The 15,799-nt window shown below is 46.6% G+C and overlaps 1 protein-coding gene across 1 annotated transcript in view; it reads right to left on the bottom strand.

The window, feature by feature from the left end:
* The window catches only part of LOC119386546 (2-amino-3-ketobutyrate coenzyme A ligase, mitochondrial), a 90,243-nt gene that overhangs the window by 22,396 nt on the left and 52,048 nt on the right, over positions 1-15,799 (bottom strand). The window contains exon 9 of the mRNA XM_037653825.2: positions 7,248-7,323. Coding sequence (XP_037509753.1) covers positions 7,248-7,323 — 76 coding nt within the window. The remainder of the gene's footprint in view (positions 1-7,247; positions 7,324-15,799) is intronic.

Genomic DNA, 15,799 nt, shown 5'->3' with positions numbered 1-15,799 from the left:
GAAATCGCTAATATTGACGTGTATCTGCACTTACCGAAAAGGCAGAAGACTTTGCGGCATCGGCTACACCGTGAATCAAGAGGCACAGATAACCCTTTTGTGATAAAAAGCGATAGCGGTAAGCACTAACTGTATGTACAGGACAAGCCACTCAACAATGAAACTTTGACCTTAATTTTTTCTTGTAATAATATGCTATGATGGCAAAATTATACACAACAGAGCTCAGGAATGTACTCAGGAAATACATTAGGCTCCATGAAGATTCGGTTATGGACTCGCCACAACTACATTTTAACTGTTAAGGTTTGTAAACGGACACTCAAGAGAAAAACAATTTTTTTTCTTTGATTAAGTAAACTACAAATTCACAATAACGAAATCGTTAGGCGAGAAGACGCTTGGTAAGAATCGTTCCCACACTACCTCGCCTTCACGTACTAATAGATTTTGACGGTGTCTGCAAGGTGAGCTACGTAATCGTTTCTCACCAAAGGTTGCTTACACTGTGCTCTAAGGGGCACAAAATATTAATTTAACACAGCCAGTATCATATTTCACTGAACCAGTGTGGCCAAAATATGCAAAAAAAAATACGAAATTTGTGACGTTACATTGACGTTCATGTGCTAAAGTTTCGGCACAAAATTCAACAATGAAACTTTGACCTTGATTTTCTCTTGTAATAATATGCTATGATGGCAAAATTAATCACAACAGAGCACTGAAAGAATAACTTATCTGCCGGGCATGCGAGTCCAAAATGGCAGCGTTCCGCAGCGGCGTGTTCTACGGCACCACCCGCCAAGGTAAGTACTATTAAATGCGAAACATTTCTTAGCGAACCACCGGAACTTTGAGCGTTTCTATCTATGTATAGAAACTATGCTTGAGCGTTTATCTATCTATGTTTGAGCGTTTCTACCTATGGTTCTGTGTGGACTACCGACGACTCAACAAGATCACCCGCAAGGATGTTTATCCACTGCCATGAATCGACGACACAATTGACAGCCTCCAAGGAGCAGAATACTTTTCATATCTCGATTTGCGCTCAGGGTACTGGCAAGTACCCATGGTTGATAACGCTCGACTGAAGACAGTCTTTGTCACGCCTAACGGACTGTACGAGTTCATTGTCAGGCCGTTGTGTAATGAACCCACGACCTTCGAGCACATGACGGACACCATTCTGTACAACTTGAGATGGCACACGTGCTTGTGTTACCTGGACGACGTCGTCGTTTTCGCTCCGAACTTCTCCACGCATCTCCAACGTCTGCAGCATGTTTTGACACGTTTGAGCAACACTGGCCTCCAACTGAATCTGAAGAGGTGCTGATTTGCAGCACGGCAGCTGACAATCCTAGGCTATGTTGTGTCCAAGGACGGAATCCTTCCCGATCCGGCCAAGCTTCGGGCCGTGGCCGAACTTCCAAAACTTATGTCCGTCAAAGAACTGCGCAGTTTTGTAGGACTGTGTTCATACTTTCGACGCTTCATACGAAACTTTGCCACCATCATATCGCCACTGACGAAGCTCCTTGGAATTAACGGCCCCTAAATTCGTGGTCGTCCAATTGCGACAACGCGTTTGCGAAGCTCCGTCGTTCGTTGATGTCTCCTCCCATACACACCACTACGACCCCATGGCCCCAACGGAGGTACACACGGACGCCATCAGTGTAGGCCTCGGCGCTGTCCTTGGGCAGCGCAAACCAGAGTTCCCCTAATATGTCGTGCCATACGCAAGCCGTACGCTTACTAGAGCCGAGACCAATTACACCGTCACGGAAAAAGAGTGCCTGGCGATCATCTGGGTCCTTACAAAGTTCCAGCCTTATCTGTATGGTCGGCCATTTGATGTCGTCACCGAACATCATGCACTATGCTGGCTGTCATCAATGAAGGATCCTTCAGGCTGTCTCGCCCGCTGGGCACTTTGCCTGCAAGACTACAACATCTGCATGCTGTACCGCACGCCAGCATGCTGATGCCGATGCCCTCTCGCGCTCCCCCTTGCCTGACGACAATGCGCCCTGCTCAGTATCTTACATTGCCGTTTCTTCCATCGACATTCACATCATCGCTACCGAACACGCAAGGATCACTGGATTGCTTTGCTGATAGACTTGCTCACTGATCCATCAGCAACACCATCCACTCACGCGTTTCGTCGTCAAGCCCATCAGTTCGCCATTCATTACGACCTACTGCACTGACGCAATTACAACGCCGACGGCCGCCAGTGGCTAGTAGTGATATCCCGCAGTCTGCGTTCTGAAATATGCGAGTCCTTCCGCTCTGATCCGCAATTCGCGGACCCTGGGGTGTCCAACTTACCACCGCATTCGACAACGATACTTCTGGCAAGGGATGTACCGCTACGTGCAGAAATTCGTTCGCTCCTGCCTCGATTGTCAACACTAAAAACCTTCAACGCACGTGTCGCCAGCCGGTCTATAATCATTACCTTGCCCTAACCATTCATTTGGGCACGTGGGCATCGATTTGTATGCACCACTTCCTCTGACGTCGGCTGGTAACCGCTGGGCCATCGTCGCTGTTGACCATCTCATGTTGACCACCTCAGTGGCTACAGCCCGCGATGTTGCATCCTTCCTGCTACACCAATTCATACTGCATCACACTCCACCCCAGGAGCTTCTCAGCGATCGAGGCCATGTCTTCTTGTTGGAAGTCGTCGAAGCCATTCTCAAATAGTGCCATGCTGTTCACCGCAAAACTACTGCTTACCACCTGCAGACGAATGGCCTAACCGAACGCTTTAACCGCACGCTCTGCGACATGCTCTTAATGTACGTCGCCACCGAACACACAAATTGGGATGCCATTCTGCCCTTCGTCACCTAGGCCTATAACACCGCCCCTCAATGCACTACTGGTTTTTCACCCTTTTTCTTACTGTACGGAAGGCACCCGTCGCGCACTATTGACACGATACTTCCATACAAGCCCGATCCATCTGTGTGTGCGACTATTTCTGACCCAGCCAGGCTTGCTGAAGAGTGTCGCGAGCTTGCCAAGACCTTTACGACGCATGAACAAGAGCGGCAAGAGAGCATTCGTGATGGCACCACCACTTCTGAGCCCACGCTCCTCTTTGGAGCACTGGTATGGCTTTCGGTCCCTACCAGTGCAACTGGCCTCTCTTCAAGACTACTGCCGAAATACTGTCGTCGAGCGCACATCCCTCGTCAACTACCTCATCGAACCCATCGAACCATATTCGGACATGCACCATCGAGGGCGTGACACTGTCAACATGGAGCGCCTCAAGGCCTACTATGACCCGCTCATAGTGACAAGCTGTGAGGTCGGCAGGCGGCTCTCTTTTTGTACCCGGGATAATTGTAGCGAAGCCTTGGAACTTAGTAATGGGTTGTACTCTCCAGCGCCTTCTAGTGGGCGCCTTCTAGTGGGTCGTCCTCTTTGGCTTCTCCTGAAAGGACGCAGCTCACGCTGAGAGTCCGTGCTTGGCCGTGACTGTAGCCATTACATTTGTCGCTGAGTGCCGTCAAGTAAACACCTTAACAAAAGCAACAAACTTTACATATGCACTCTTAAGATACAGGCATCATGTCAGGTTAGCGTCAGTTGTGGTTCCAGTGTTGGCTCCACCTTTAAACAAATAAACAAATACAAATAAACATTACACTTGTATTTCTATGATTCAGCAAGCTATAATCAAGCGTCGCTCAAACCTGGAAGAATACGCTAACGAACGTTACGAATGCACTGTAAAGTGCACTTCGTTTTGATAATACTGACGTATGTGCTCTAACGTGAGTGCTGACGTTACATCAGACCGTAAGTTACCCTTTAAACGTCAGTGTGGTTGACGTGCCTGGTAAGCCGACGATGTGCCCACAACTACTACACTTACAAAAACACGTCGATCCACCTCGTAACGCTTGGCTCAAGGCCAAAAAATGCAGCACAGAACTACTCGCTGACAGCTTCGCATAAAACCAATTCTCACAAGGCATGGGTTCTGCCGAATTCTATAAAATATATGGCGTGCAGATGTGCCATTTCTGAGCTTGTTCATTAATCGTAAGTTCTCCAGGCACTATCTGACTGGTCTTTCATCATGGTATCTGTAAAGTTCTTAGTTCTCAGAGCGCGGTAACCAAGCCATAGCGTGAGGAGACCGCAGCAAGGCCATCAGTCGACGGCGAACCCCAACAATTGTCCTTTATTCAACTTTATACAAACCCTTCTCAACAAGATGGGGGCGCCACTAAAAAACAGATTAAACAGTAGCGACCTTACAGTACCTTTATTAATTTTGTTTTGGCAAGCGAATATTTGTAGTGTCCAATATGTTGGACTCAGCTCGTGTTTTCCTGACAGACACAACACCTGGATGTTCACCTGCCCTGCGTTGCATAAATAGATAACTTCCCTGTTTCATTATGGTCTTTATTTTCTTTCTTCAGAAGACCAACTAAAGATTAGCGCTGCGACCACAGACCGTCTATTGGAGAAGATTGCCAAAGGCGACACATCAGAATGACCTTGCGGACAGAGCTGAAAACACGACTGATTATGTTCCTCCTGTCTCCGACCTTGGCACAGAACTCAGCTTAGAGTACAACAGCGAGAGCGATGCAGAGGACGTAGCACCCATAAACGTGCAGAGAGCGTAGCACCCATAGCACTGACGTAGCATCCATAAACAAAAAGCCTTTCATCTTTGCTCCAGTAGCTGCTAAACCTTTTTCTGCTCTTTATTATGTACTAAATAAACATTTTCTGCCTGCTAAGCTTCGTATCAGCTTTATTTTCAACCACACTTTTCACCAATCTTGGCAGATTTAACTGGGAGAGCTTTGAGTGGAAGAGACCAAGTCCCAACGTTCGATACATTGGACCTTGCACATCGTACAAACGCGAAGTGTTAACAAATTGAGATTTAACAATTTTTGCCAACGTGGTCTAAATAGTCGATACTGAAAGTCCTCACAAATTTCATCCTCCTAAACGCTTAAAAAAGTGCTGACATAAAACATACCTGAGACACACATCTTGTATTTTTTTTGTCTGTTGCAATGAGCAGCTAACGACCCGCTTATCACGGCTGGAAACCTCGTTTGCTCGAGCGCACGACGGTTGATTATTTGGAGTTTTGCTTTCAGAGAGCGCCAAGAGGACCCAGCAGGGTTTTCATGTAAACATGGCTGGCTACGAGAGCATACAAAATCGCGTTCACATGAGCACCGTGTTGACAACTCCTTTCAACCAGGGCTCCCCCCGGGTGCCGTCATAATCCCCTCCGGGACGTTGTAAATACGTGAGACCAGCGCCCCCCCTCCCCTCCCAAGAAAAACTTACTACCGAGGCAAGGACTCAGCCTTTGTACTCCCGTGCAAGTCCATAAAAAGCAGCTCCCTCTTTCCATTGACAATGTCTGCTAGGAGAGAGCGCTCACAAGAAGCGTGACAGCCAACAAAAACTCATGATGCAAGTGGTTCTTCGTTGTTTAGATTCAAAACAAGTTGGTGTCCTGAGGTGGGGCGTTTCGCATGTAGTTGAACGACACTAACTTAAAAATCGATTTGAAATATGTTCTAGGCTATAACTAGCCATTGATACTTTGTACAATAAAACCTCGTTAATTCGAACTCGGTTATTTCGAAATCCCGCTTAATTCGAAGGATTTCTGCCGTCCCGTATTTCGCAATGTAAATCTGAGTGGATAATTTGAAGCGGCGGTCATCGCCAGCCCGGTTAATTCGAAAACTTTGGGTGCCATGTGCCAATTCCCGATCCCGATTTCGCCGCAAATCTGCGCAAGCGACGGCCCTTAGGAGCCACAGGGCAATGCAATGTAGTGATATTAATGAGTGACAGTTGAAACAACCCAGCATCGCTGCTGCTAGCGCAAAAAAAAGAAAAAAAAAACCACGGTCTCGTGGTCAGCTAAAACGTGCGCCTGCGGAAAAGAAGACGTGCTTCACTGCAGCACAGCGGTGACACACGGGCAGCATGTCGCATGCTTCTCGCAACGTCGGCGCGTCATGATAATAAAAAAAGAAAAGAATAAGAAAAGAAAAGATAATAAAGGACGGTTTGACGGAATTCATGATGTGTGCGAACCTCCGATTGGCGGATGCTTCGGCATATTGTGCACTTGCACTGCTGGCGGAGTTCTTGCCTGTAACGCCTACTTCGAAAACTCAGTTCAAAAACTTAGTGATCATGTTTTCCAGCCAGAACACATTGCGGATTCCGTCACACTGGCCATTATCACATTCTTTATTTCACCAGAAAGAATGGGCGAATGGTTGCATCATGACGCGCTGAGGCTGCGAGGAGCAGGTGACATGCTGCCCGCGTGTCACCACTGTGCTGCAGTGAAGCACGCCTTCTTTTCCGCAGGCACGCATTTCAGCTGACCACGAGACTACTTTTTTTTTTTTTTTTTCGCTGGCAGCAGCGAGGCCTGCCGTTTTCCCGGGTTTGCGGCAAAAATGGGACCGAGTATTGCTAGAAAACAACCCTTGGAGCCACAAGCTAGAAGGCCAAACGACCACCTCTGATTACTTTCAGTAATTCAAAGTTCCTTGCATCCCGCTTTTTGTATGTTTCGTTAATTCGAAAACCCGCTTAATTCGAAAGTTTTTCACAGTCCCAGTGACTCTGAATTAACGAGGTTTTACTGTATATGATGCATGTGTGTCCACAGAAATCTACCCAACAAGTTAGCTCGGCTTCAAAATTTTTTGTCAGTACTCCTTTAAATGAAGTGTGGCTGTCACCCAACCGTAGGTCAGCAAACTCACTCATGATTCGACTCACCCAGACTCATATCGAGCCGCGAGTTTGAGTGAGTCCACGTGAGTAATATTTTGGTGAGCTTGAGCCCGAGTCAGTCCGGTTAAGGAAAATTTTAGTGAGTCTGAGTCCGAGTGAGCCCGGTTGAGGAAAATATTGGTGAGTCTGAGTCCGAGTGAGCCCTAAGCGCAAGATATATTTCTTGAGTGAGTCTGAGTGAGCGCCACCTTTTACTGCTGACCTATGGTCCGGTCTGTTCATCTCCAGCATTACTGTAAGCCTTATATCAGCTTATGTTTACACTCGTCTATTCACACATATCTCAACGCACTAGCGATGTGCCTTCACAATGTAGATAAAGTAAAAGGCAAACCCCATTCTCTTACATGATCACGTAGAACCAATTTCTGAGGCTACTACACATCAGCTGGTTTCTATCCACTCACCAAGCATGCCGTCAGCAAAATCAGCAGCCAAGCGTGCATCTCCCAGCATCACAGGGCAGATGGGGTGGTCGTCACCCTGACAAAACAAAAGGAGCGCTAAAATTAATACCACTCTGTCACTCACTATTCATTGTTGGGGTTTTACATCCCAAAACAACAATATGATCATGAGGGATGCTGTAGTGGAGGTCTCCAGAAATTTCGACCACAGGGCTCTTTACCTTGCACCTAAATCTAGTACATGGGCCTCTAGCATTTCGCCTTCATATAAATGCAGCCACCGCAGCCGGGATTTGATCCCACGACCTCCACGCCAGCACTCGAGATGCTGCCACTCATTTATTAATTCGACTAGCATTCTCTGGGAACTTCATTGCATGGACACGTATTGTATACCCTTACCTACACCGACTTATGAGTGTGTGCCCGAATACTTCGGCCATTTGGTAAGTATACTTCAAGAAGAGACAGTACTCGTATTGGGATATATGTAAGCACATGGCAACAAAGTAAGCGAAACATGGCAATTAAGGGCAGTAAAGCAATAAAGATGCACACAGATAAATGCATAACATTGGCATATGCTTTGAGTGAGGATACCTGAAAAGCCTCTCGATCCATTCATTTATTTATACTGTCGGCCGAATGTGGGTCTCCTATTACAGTGGTGATATAAGTGCATGAATCAGAAACGCTACCGAATACTTCTCATTTGGAGCAATTTCTAGAGCAGCGAAATTTTCATATTGGAGCACTTTGCAGCAGTAAAAATTTCCATTCTGAAGCACTTTGAAGCTGGTAATTTTGCATCTGGGAGCACTTCAGAACAGCTGATTTCACATTCTAGAGTAAATTGGAGAAGCAAGCTGCATTTACATTCAGAAACCTGAATAATTACAGTAGAACTTCGTTGATACGTTCCTGCTCAGTACGATTTCCCGGCTCCTATGCTTGCAATCACGAAAATTAAAAATAACCCAATACAGCTGTGTGCATTGGGTTATTGAAAATGGCTTTCACCTTTGAGTCGTCTTAGGTGAATGCATAAGGGACCATGTGATTCTTCATGGGGCCCTTATAAAGAGCTCCATAGGTATCTAGATTCGTTGTAACTCTCACGAAAATGCTCTCCGAAGCAGTCTTTACTTCACTCAATAATGCAGAAATAAGGACGTCATGCAACTGGCTGTTTTGGAATAACCTCTTCAGGTATTTTTTTACGCAAGCAAATAATGAGAATAACCGGTCATTAAAATTGTAGATTATGAAGTAACACCCTAAATAGAAAGTATGTGGTAATTAAAGGGCGCCTTACCAGATCACTTAAGAAATTTTAGTTAAACACTGGAAGTTGTTATGTGCCCAATGAAGAGCATTATGCCGCAAGAATTTTTCAAATCGGTTCATTACGAGGTGAGGAAACCAATATTTTGAAGCGGCGCGAAACTATGATTTGAGCTGGCGAGCTTGAAACCCTTGCCACTTGCCCCGTGTAGCCTTCGCAAACCAAATCCCTTCCTTGCCCTCTTTGGCATTGGAGCCGGAGGATCACATGATGCATACGCATGAACACAGCATGTGCACGCAAGGTCGCGGGCGCATGACGTGCCCGAGCCAGCCCGAGCCCCCAAGTGGTGTTGTCGTGTTGTGTTGTCGTTCTCTGTATGTAAGAAACAACAAATTTTCAGTTGGCAGTAAGTGCTCGTCTTCGTCGTCTCTGTGTTCATCATGCTGCTTCGCTCTGCACAGCCTTAACAAAAATCGAAGTTCAACTAGCCCAAACACCCAAAACCACTACTCATCCTCAGAGAAGCTCGGCTTGTGTCATGCCTTGACTTGTGTGTTGTGTCGACAAATATCGGTCATTACAGCTTATTGCTTTGCCACTAGATGGCGTGAAGCAACACTCAAAGTCAAGCCTGTTGACGGTCAAATGCAGTACATGTTTCGGATGTTGCACACGGTAAACTAATGTTGTAGGAGGCAGCCTTGCATACACTAAACAAAATTGTTTAGCGTTACGGATGGTTCGCTTACGCAGGCGTCGTCCCTTCGTTTGATAGCAAAAGCCTCGGCTATCAGACAACTGTACACGGTAATGTATCTTCCTATGACCTTGCATTTTCTGAACTCAGGTGTGCACCCGCACGTGCTGCAGTGGAGTACCATGCTGCTGTCTTGTTTTAGACGATGATTGTGACGTTCGCCTAGACGCTGATTCTGGCAACGACCCGTTTTTCCAACGTATGTCTTCTCGTAAGAGAGCGGAACCTTATAAGCGACGTTGGCCCTGCGTTCTACAAACGGTCTGTTGGTTTAGCTGTACACGGCAGCTTCTTGGGCCCTATGCAAACTGTATTTTCTCGGTATATCTCCCTGAAAAGCTGTGTACAGTCGTCGCTTATGCCCACTTCTTTCAATATATGCTACAAAATTTCCTGATTAGTGTTGTTATACGCGCCAGTGATGTCTAGAAAAGCCATGTACAAGGGCATGTTTTCTATTTCAGATTTTTCTACATGCTGAGTAATAACGAATAGAGTATCATCTAACTGCCTGCCGATTCGAAATCCATTCTGAAGTTCTCGCAAAATATTGTTATGCTCTATCCGTGTTTCTATTTTTAATTTTATTACGTGCATCGCCAACCTGTGTAGTACCGATATAATGAGCGAATGTTATCCTTTTCTCCCTTGCCTTTATACATTAAGTTTATTCTACTTTTTTGCCAACGGTCCGGTAGTTGCCTGTCCTGCAAGCATTTTTTTTACGACTTTCAACAGTGCTTCTTTAGTGTTATGTCCTAGTTCGTTAACAAGGATGACAAGAATGCCATCTAAACGCGGGGCTGTGTGCTTTGGAATTTTTCCTTCAGCCTTCTTCCAGTTGAAATTCGCAAGTACTAACTTTTCCTCGGTTGCGCTCTTATTCATACTTTTACTCACCAGGGAAATCCCCTGGACAACCTTTTTAAACGAATCGGCTGTTATCTTTCGGATGTAACCTAGCACTTCGTACCCTTCCAATTGATTTCCTCCTTCTTCTAGAATATGTTGTTGCGTTGTGACAGACTTCCTACCTAGCGCCTTTATGTGGCTCCAAAATATCCTAGGTGCGGCCTCCTTTTTTTCGTGAATCTCTGTCACCCAGCGTTCACTTCCGCCTTTAATTTTTGCCTCGACCAATTTCTGTACAATGGATTTTTTCTCTAGATATATTTCCCATATTTCGTTGACTTCGTCCTGCGGTCGCTTGTCCTTTTTTGCCCTTCTATGATTCCCTGATGCTTCACGCCGCTTCTCGATCGCTTTGTGGATTTCCTTGTTCCACCAACTTTTTGGCTTCCTCCTTCCTTTCCAGCAAACAGTTTTCTTCTCTTTCCCTATCTCTTTCATCATTAGATGTAACAGCTCACTATACTCCCAGTCCTTGCCTGGTATTTTGTCTACTTTTTCCTCAACTCTTGCGGTTATATTTATTATTTGTTTGTCATTTAAATACGCGCTGCTAGACTTTGATTCTATGCTCTTATTTCAAGTTTTATATCCCATTTGTAATGTTATGCGTTTATGATTACTAACCAAGCTGTTAATTCCTTTCTTGTGTCACACTTTGTCATAAATTCCTTCTGTCATTAAACAATCAATGTTTGATTGCCTGTTACCGACTTCCCACGCGATCTGCCCATCACATTTAGGCCCCATGTTAGCTATCCCAAGACTACGTCGCTCGCAGAAATCTAGCAATAACTCCCCGTTGGTGTCTCAATATCCGTCATGGCGACGTATATGGGCATTCATGTCCCCTAGATGGATGATTTCAGCCCCATTACCAAATTCCTTAAAGGGGTACTGACACAAAATTTCATGGCCGAGATAGCCTGCGGGCTTGATTCCCGTGAACATGCGTGTATCATCTGCAAAATATCAACAGCGAATATAGCTTGGAAGGTATTTTAAATGAATTTTGAAGTTTGTGTGAGCGATCGACACCCTCGCGCTACTGACACCCTCAAAGGTGACCCTCGGTGACCCCCCTACTTTGCTCAGGTGACCACGCTGCAACAAGTTATGATGATGTCATAGCCGCCATTTTTTTTCCCTGTTCGCTTCAGCAGCCTACTTCTCAGCAGCTGCTCGTGAACCACGCGGAAGTGCGTCACAGTTATGTGTGCTGACATGATCGAGCGCAGCACCCGCTAGGTAGTGATAGTTGCACCTGGCGGCTTGATGTTTTTGAATCCGAAACTGACACTGGTCGGTAATCAGGAGCCTGCAATTAATTATCTGTCGCGCTCTGCAGCAAACGATGTGCCAAAATTTTCAATCAGTCAATCAATCAATCAATCAATCAATCAATCAATCAATCAATCAATCAATCAAAATCTTTTATTTTCACCATTTCATATGTAAGGTGAAAAAGGTTGTGTCAGTACCCCTTTAATATACTTTCTTATACAATTCACTATCTCCTGATTCTTTTCTCTGCATTTATTCTCCGTCCACAAGCAAATTACCCCTAGCCATGTTTTCTTTCCACCTACTGTGCCCAAAACCCAGAGGTGCTCTGTGCACGTCTGTTTGTCTGGTTCACTCTATCTCATTTGGCTCCGCTATGAATTAGCATTTATACACCCCCACCTTTCCTTTCTGATATCATCCTGTTGCGCCCTTCCCAAGCATAATTATCAATATGTGTTGGCTCTTGCAAGTCTCCAAAGTGTGTTTCTGTAGCTACATAAATACCTATCTATTCTTTGTTTAACTGCTCCTCAGTCTCTAATTATTTTGCCTTTTTTCTGCCACCCTGCACGTTTGTGTAACTTAATGCAACACGAGGAGTGTGTATTGTGGTAAGACATGTAAACTTAAAGTGCGCTTGGGACGAGACACCAGTTAGCCTGTGTTCGTCCTTCTACTCTTCTGTCTAGTCCCCAGTGCAGTTTACATGTTATTGCAACATGTGCCTCGTCCCTTGTTCCTTTACCTTTCTTCTGTTTTTTTGCAATACTACCTGTCAAAGAGTCCACCTGGTAGTTTTCTTTCTTACTAGCTGCCCCGGACTCCGAAGGGCCCCTGTGCCCCCAATAAAGCTATTGCGCGTCCTGTCAGTCGCCAACCCACCTTATGACTAAGCCTCCTATCAAAGTGAATTCAGTATCTATGGAAACCACCCCACCAGTGCATTTCCCTGTTTATTTCCACTACCTCGAAACCTTTTTATCGACTCATTTGCCATATCTCTTTGTTTGCGTCAACAACCGTTTTTTGCAGGTTGCCACTGTGCACTGGTACTGTGGGAGAGCGCGTGCGCCCATTTCTTTTCCTTAACGCTGGCGCGATCGCGGACTGACGGCGGGAGCCAAGAGGCCACTTGGAGAGTGAGCACCGTCGCCCCTTTCCTGGCAACCCCTTCTTTCCCGCCGCAACTCACGCCAATCCTCGCTTCCCTGCTCGCGGAAAAGGTACTCGCCCCCTGCGAGGAAAACAACCCTCGCAGGGGAGAGAGGTAGACGGGAGATGAATGAAACAGCCGACCGGGCAGGGAGACGACCCCTCTTGCTCCGCTGACCTGTGGGAACGACCCTCGCACCACATCACCCCCAGGTCCCACGAGCTGACCAGCGCCCGAAGGAGTAAGCGTTACCCTTTGTTTTCTACTAGAGTGGACTATCCCTCTATGCGACATTTACACGTTATTGCTAGTGCAGCAATAAAGTGTTGTTTGTTGTTCTAGCCTGTTGCCTTATTCGCCCGAACTCGTCATAGCTGCGATGACTCGCGCTATGGGAAGGGGACGTTGACACGTGTACGGTACGCCTGTGTGCGGCTGGAACCGAAGCTAGGCTTCTCTGCCAGCCGTGCATAGAGCGGACCCCTTCAGTACCTCCAGAATCGTGCATACTACAATCTGCACCTGGGGCAAAGCGGCACGCATGTCATCGACCCCTTTTGCTAATGTCGTCGCTAGTCCTAACGATTCTAAGACGTCAGTTAGCCCTCCCGCAATTACCATGAGGTTGGGTCCACGAGCTTTAGCTGCAAGTTTTTCCCTCGTTTATCCTTGATTGCCTCTGCCCATCAAATTAAATTCGAGTCACCGACAATAATGTGCTCAGACTTTCCTGCTGAAGTGACCTGCCCCTGGCTACTGACTTGGTGACCAGTGTGGGCCACGGCTGCTGCTTTGTCCCCTCCCTCCCCCCCAAACTAATTCCCGGGAGCTGGGCCCTATGATCACTGTACCTGCCTTCGCCACGCCTAACTCTCCTTTCACCTCTCTCGCGCTGGCGGTTGCCACCATAATGTTTCCACCATCGCTTGCATCTTTTTTGTTCACCTTGGTGACCTTTCCTCTTCCTCGGTTGATTATCCCATAGCCTATCCCATAGCCTTCGTTTCCTTTCACTCTGTTGCCAACGCATTCTGTAGCTCTGCTAATCTCATCATGAGTTCACTCTGGATAGCCATCATTTTTTCCATTTTCGCCTCGACCTCACATTGTCTGCACTTCGCGTCAGCTTCTGCTGCCTTCTCATCCACACAAACCTCCATTTTCAAGCCTACCCTGCACACTGAACACTTTATGGTCTTGTTTACCATGGCTAGACCAGTTCACCGGTGCTTACATGTTAAAAAATTTTCACACCCGATAACCACAAGACACAGCCTACTACATACACTGCCCTGAGCCAAAAAGTACCACAAAACTCAAACAATAACCTACAGTTCAAAACCACACACAGTCAATACAATCATCACACTCTCACACACCACCTCCCAGTAAACTCAGACGACTGCCAAAGCAAAAAAATTCAACTATTCTATGCGCACACAAGTGGTCGGTGTACGTGTACACCACATACGCATGGTGGCAGGAAAAAAAAAAAATGCGAATGAACCCCCCAAAAAACTGTGGAAAAAAATAAGCACAATTATCTCAATTAAGCTTTACGCTAATGGCTTATGTACTGATAAAACGATTGATAAAGGAAAGCTCAAAGCATGCAAAAACACTATTCTGCCGCTGTCGTCCCGGAGCCCTCGAAACACACATGCTTACACCACCTTTCATCACATCCATTCACTGCTTTCAGCACCGCGCCGCTAGAGTCCCCCTAGCTCTAGTACATTGCGCCCTAGCGGCACGGTCAAGAAGTGTGGTAAATGCAGCCTAGCAGACGATTCCGCGACTGTGCCGAGCAAAAGAATGGCGGACGCGCCCAATGTTGCCGGAGCACCAAGCATTATGAATATAACCTATTGGTGTTCGTCTGCTTGTTTTGCTTCTTGCCATGTTCATGAGGCGGCATGCGGCTTAGTAAAGCCCGCGCTATTTCAAACTCTATGGACCTGAATGGGTCCCTTCCCTCGCACTGAACACACTACCACAGTACTTAATGATTCATATCATCAGTTCCAAATCAACCGGCACGCTGGCTAGTGCCTGCTTTCTCTTATACGTGCCTCACAAGCTAGACACCTAGGCAGACATAGCTTGGTGCTTAGCTAATTGAAACTGCTTCAAAATGCGCTATCTGGGTATTGCTATTATCCGTCAGTCAACCTGCCGCAGTACAACACAGTTCAACGGGAATGCACCAGGCCTAACAACCACTACGCCTGGCCGCACTCACACGTGGCTCGTGCGGCTTTTGTGCCGTAAAAACTCGTTCACGCTCACCCAAAAAGTTGGTATCCTTGAGTTCACGATGACTTGCTCTGTCCGATGATATGCGCTTTCAGGTACGGTGTTAAAAAACCTGAGGGAGCATTCATAAATCGACGGAGCCAATGCGAGATGCATCCACTCTCACTGGCGACCGCTGCGCCATCCCTACACACCCTTCAACATCTCCAATATGTATCAGACAATGGTCAGGATGGACTCTAGGGCTCGCAGGACCAACAACATGGTTGGCAAAAGCAGCGTGCCAATTACTAACAGTTGTTGTACCTGGACAGGCTTCACGACTGCATTGTGAGCCTGCCCAAATGCTCACAATTGCTCCCAGCTATCGAAGTCCTGAAGGGACCAAGCGGAGGTAACCCGGCCAAAGCCTTCACGAGTCTTTGTATACGGGATGAGTGAAGACATTTGTGCACAAGGTTCTTTTACTTTCAAGGCACAGAGTACAACTATGACAGTGATGATTATTGCAGTTAGTTCGTTGACTTCTTTTAATTTGTAACAAATGTTCACGTCAGTGCACAACAAAATGGACGGATGACAAGCTGCAGGAGTGACCGACAGCGGTGTAAGGGCTGAATAATGATGTTGCCTGGCAGCCGCTTGTCCCATTCAAAAGACAGACCCCTTAGAGGAGCGTGACAGAGATGTTGTGTGGTGCATGCCTGCAGGTTGCACAAGCCTACTGCAACCAGCTGATGTGTTTTTGAGTAGGCCATTTAAGAAAATACCGAAAGGCAACTGAAGAAATCCACCACAGCAGGATGCCCTTGGCTTTGTGTCCGAGGCATGGGCCACCGTCACAGAGGAGACAGTCGCACATTTGTTTCAAAAGGGGTAAAAGGATTTTCAACGCCTTCGAC

Source organism: Rhipicephalus sanguineus, chromosome 3 (genome assembly GCF_013339695.2).
Source record: "Rhipicephalus sanguineus isolate Rsan-2018 chromosome 3, BIME_Rsan_1.4, whole genome shotgun sequence".
NCBI lineage: Eukaryota > Metazoa > Arthropoda > Arachnida > Ixodida > Ixodidae > Rhipicephalus > Rhipicephalus sanguineus.
The sequence above is the reverse complement of the archived record's forward strand: the minus strand, read 5'-3'. Positions and strand labels throughout refer to the sequence as shown.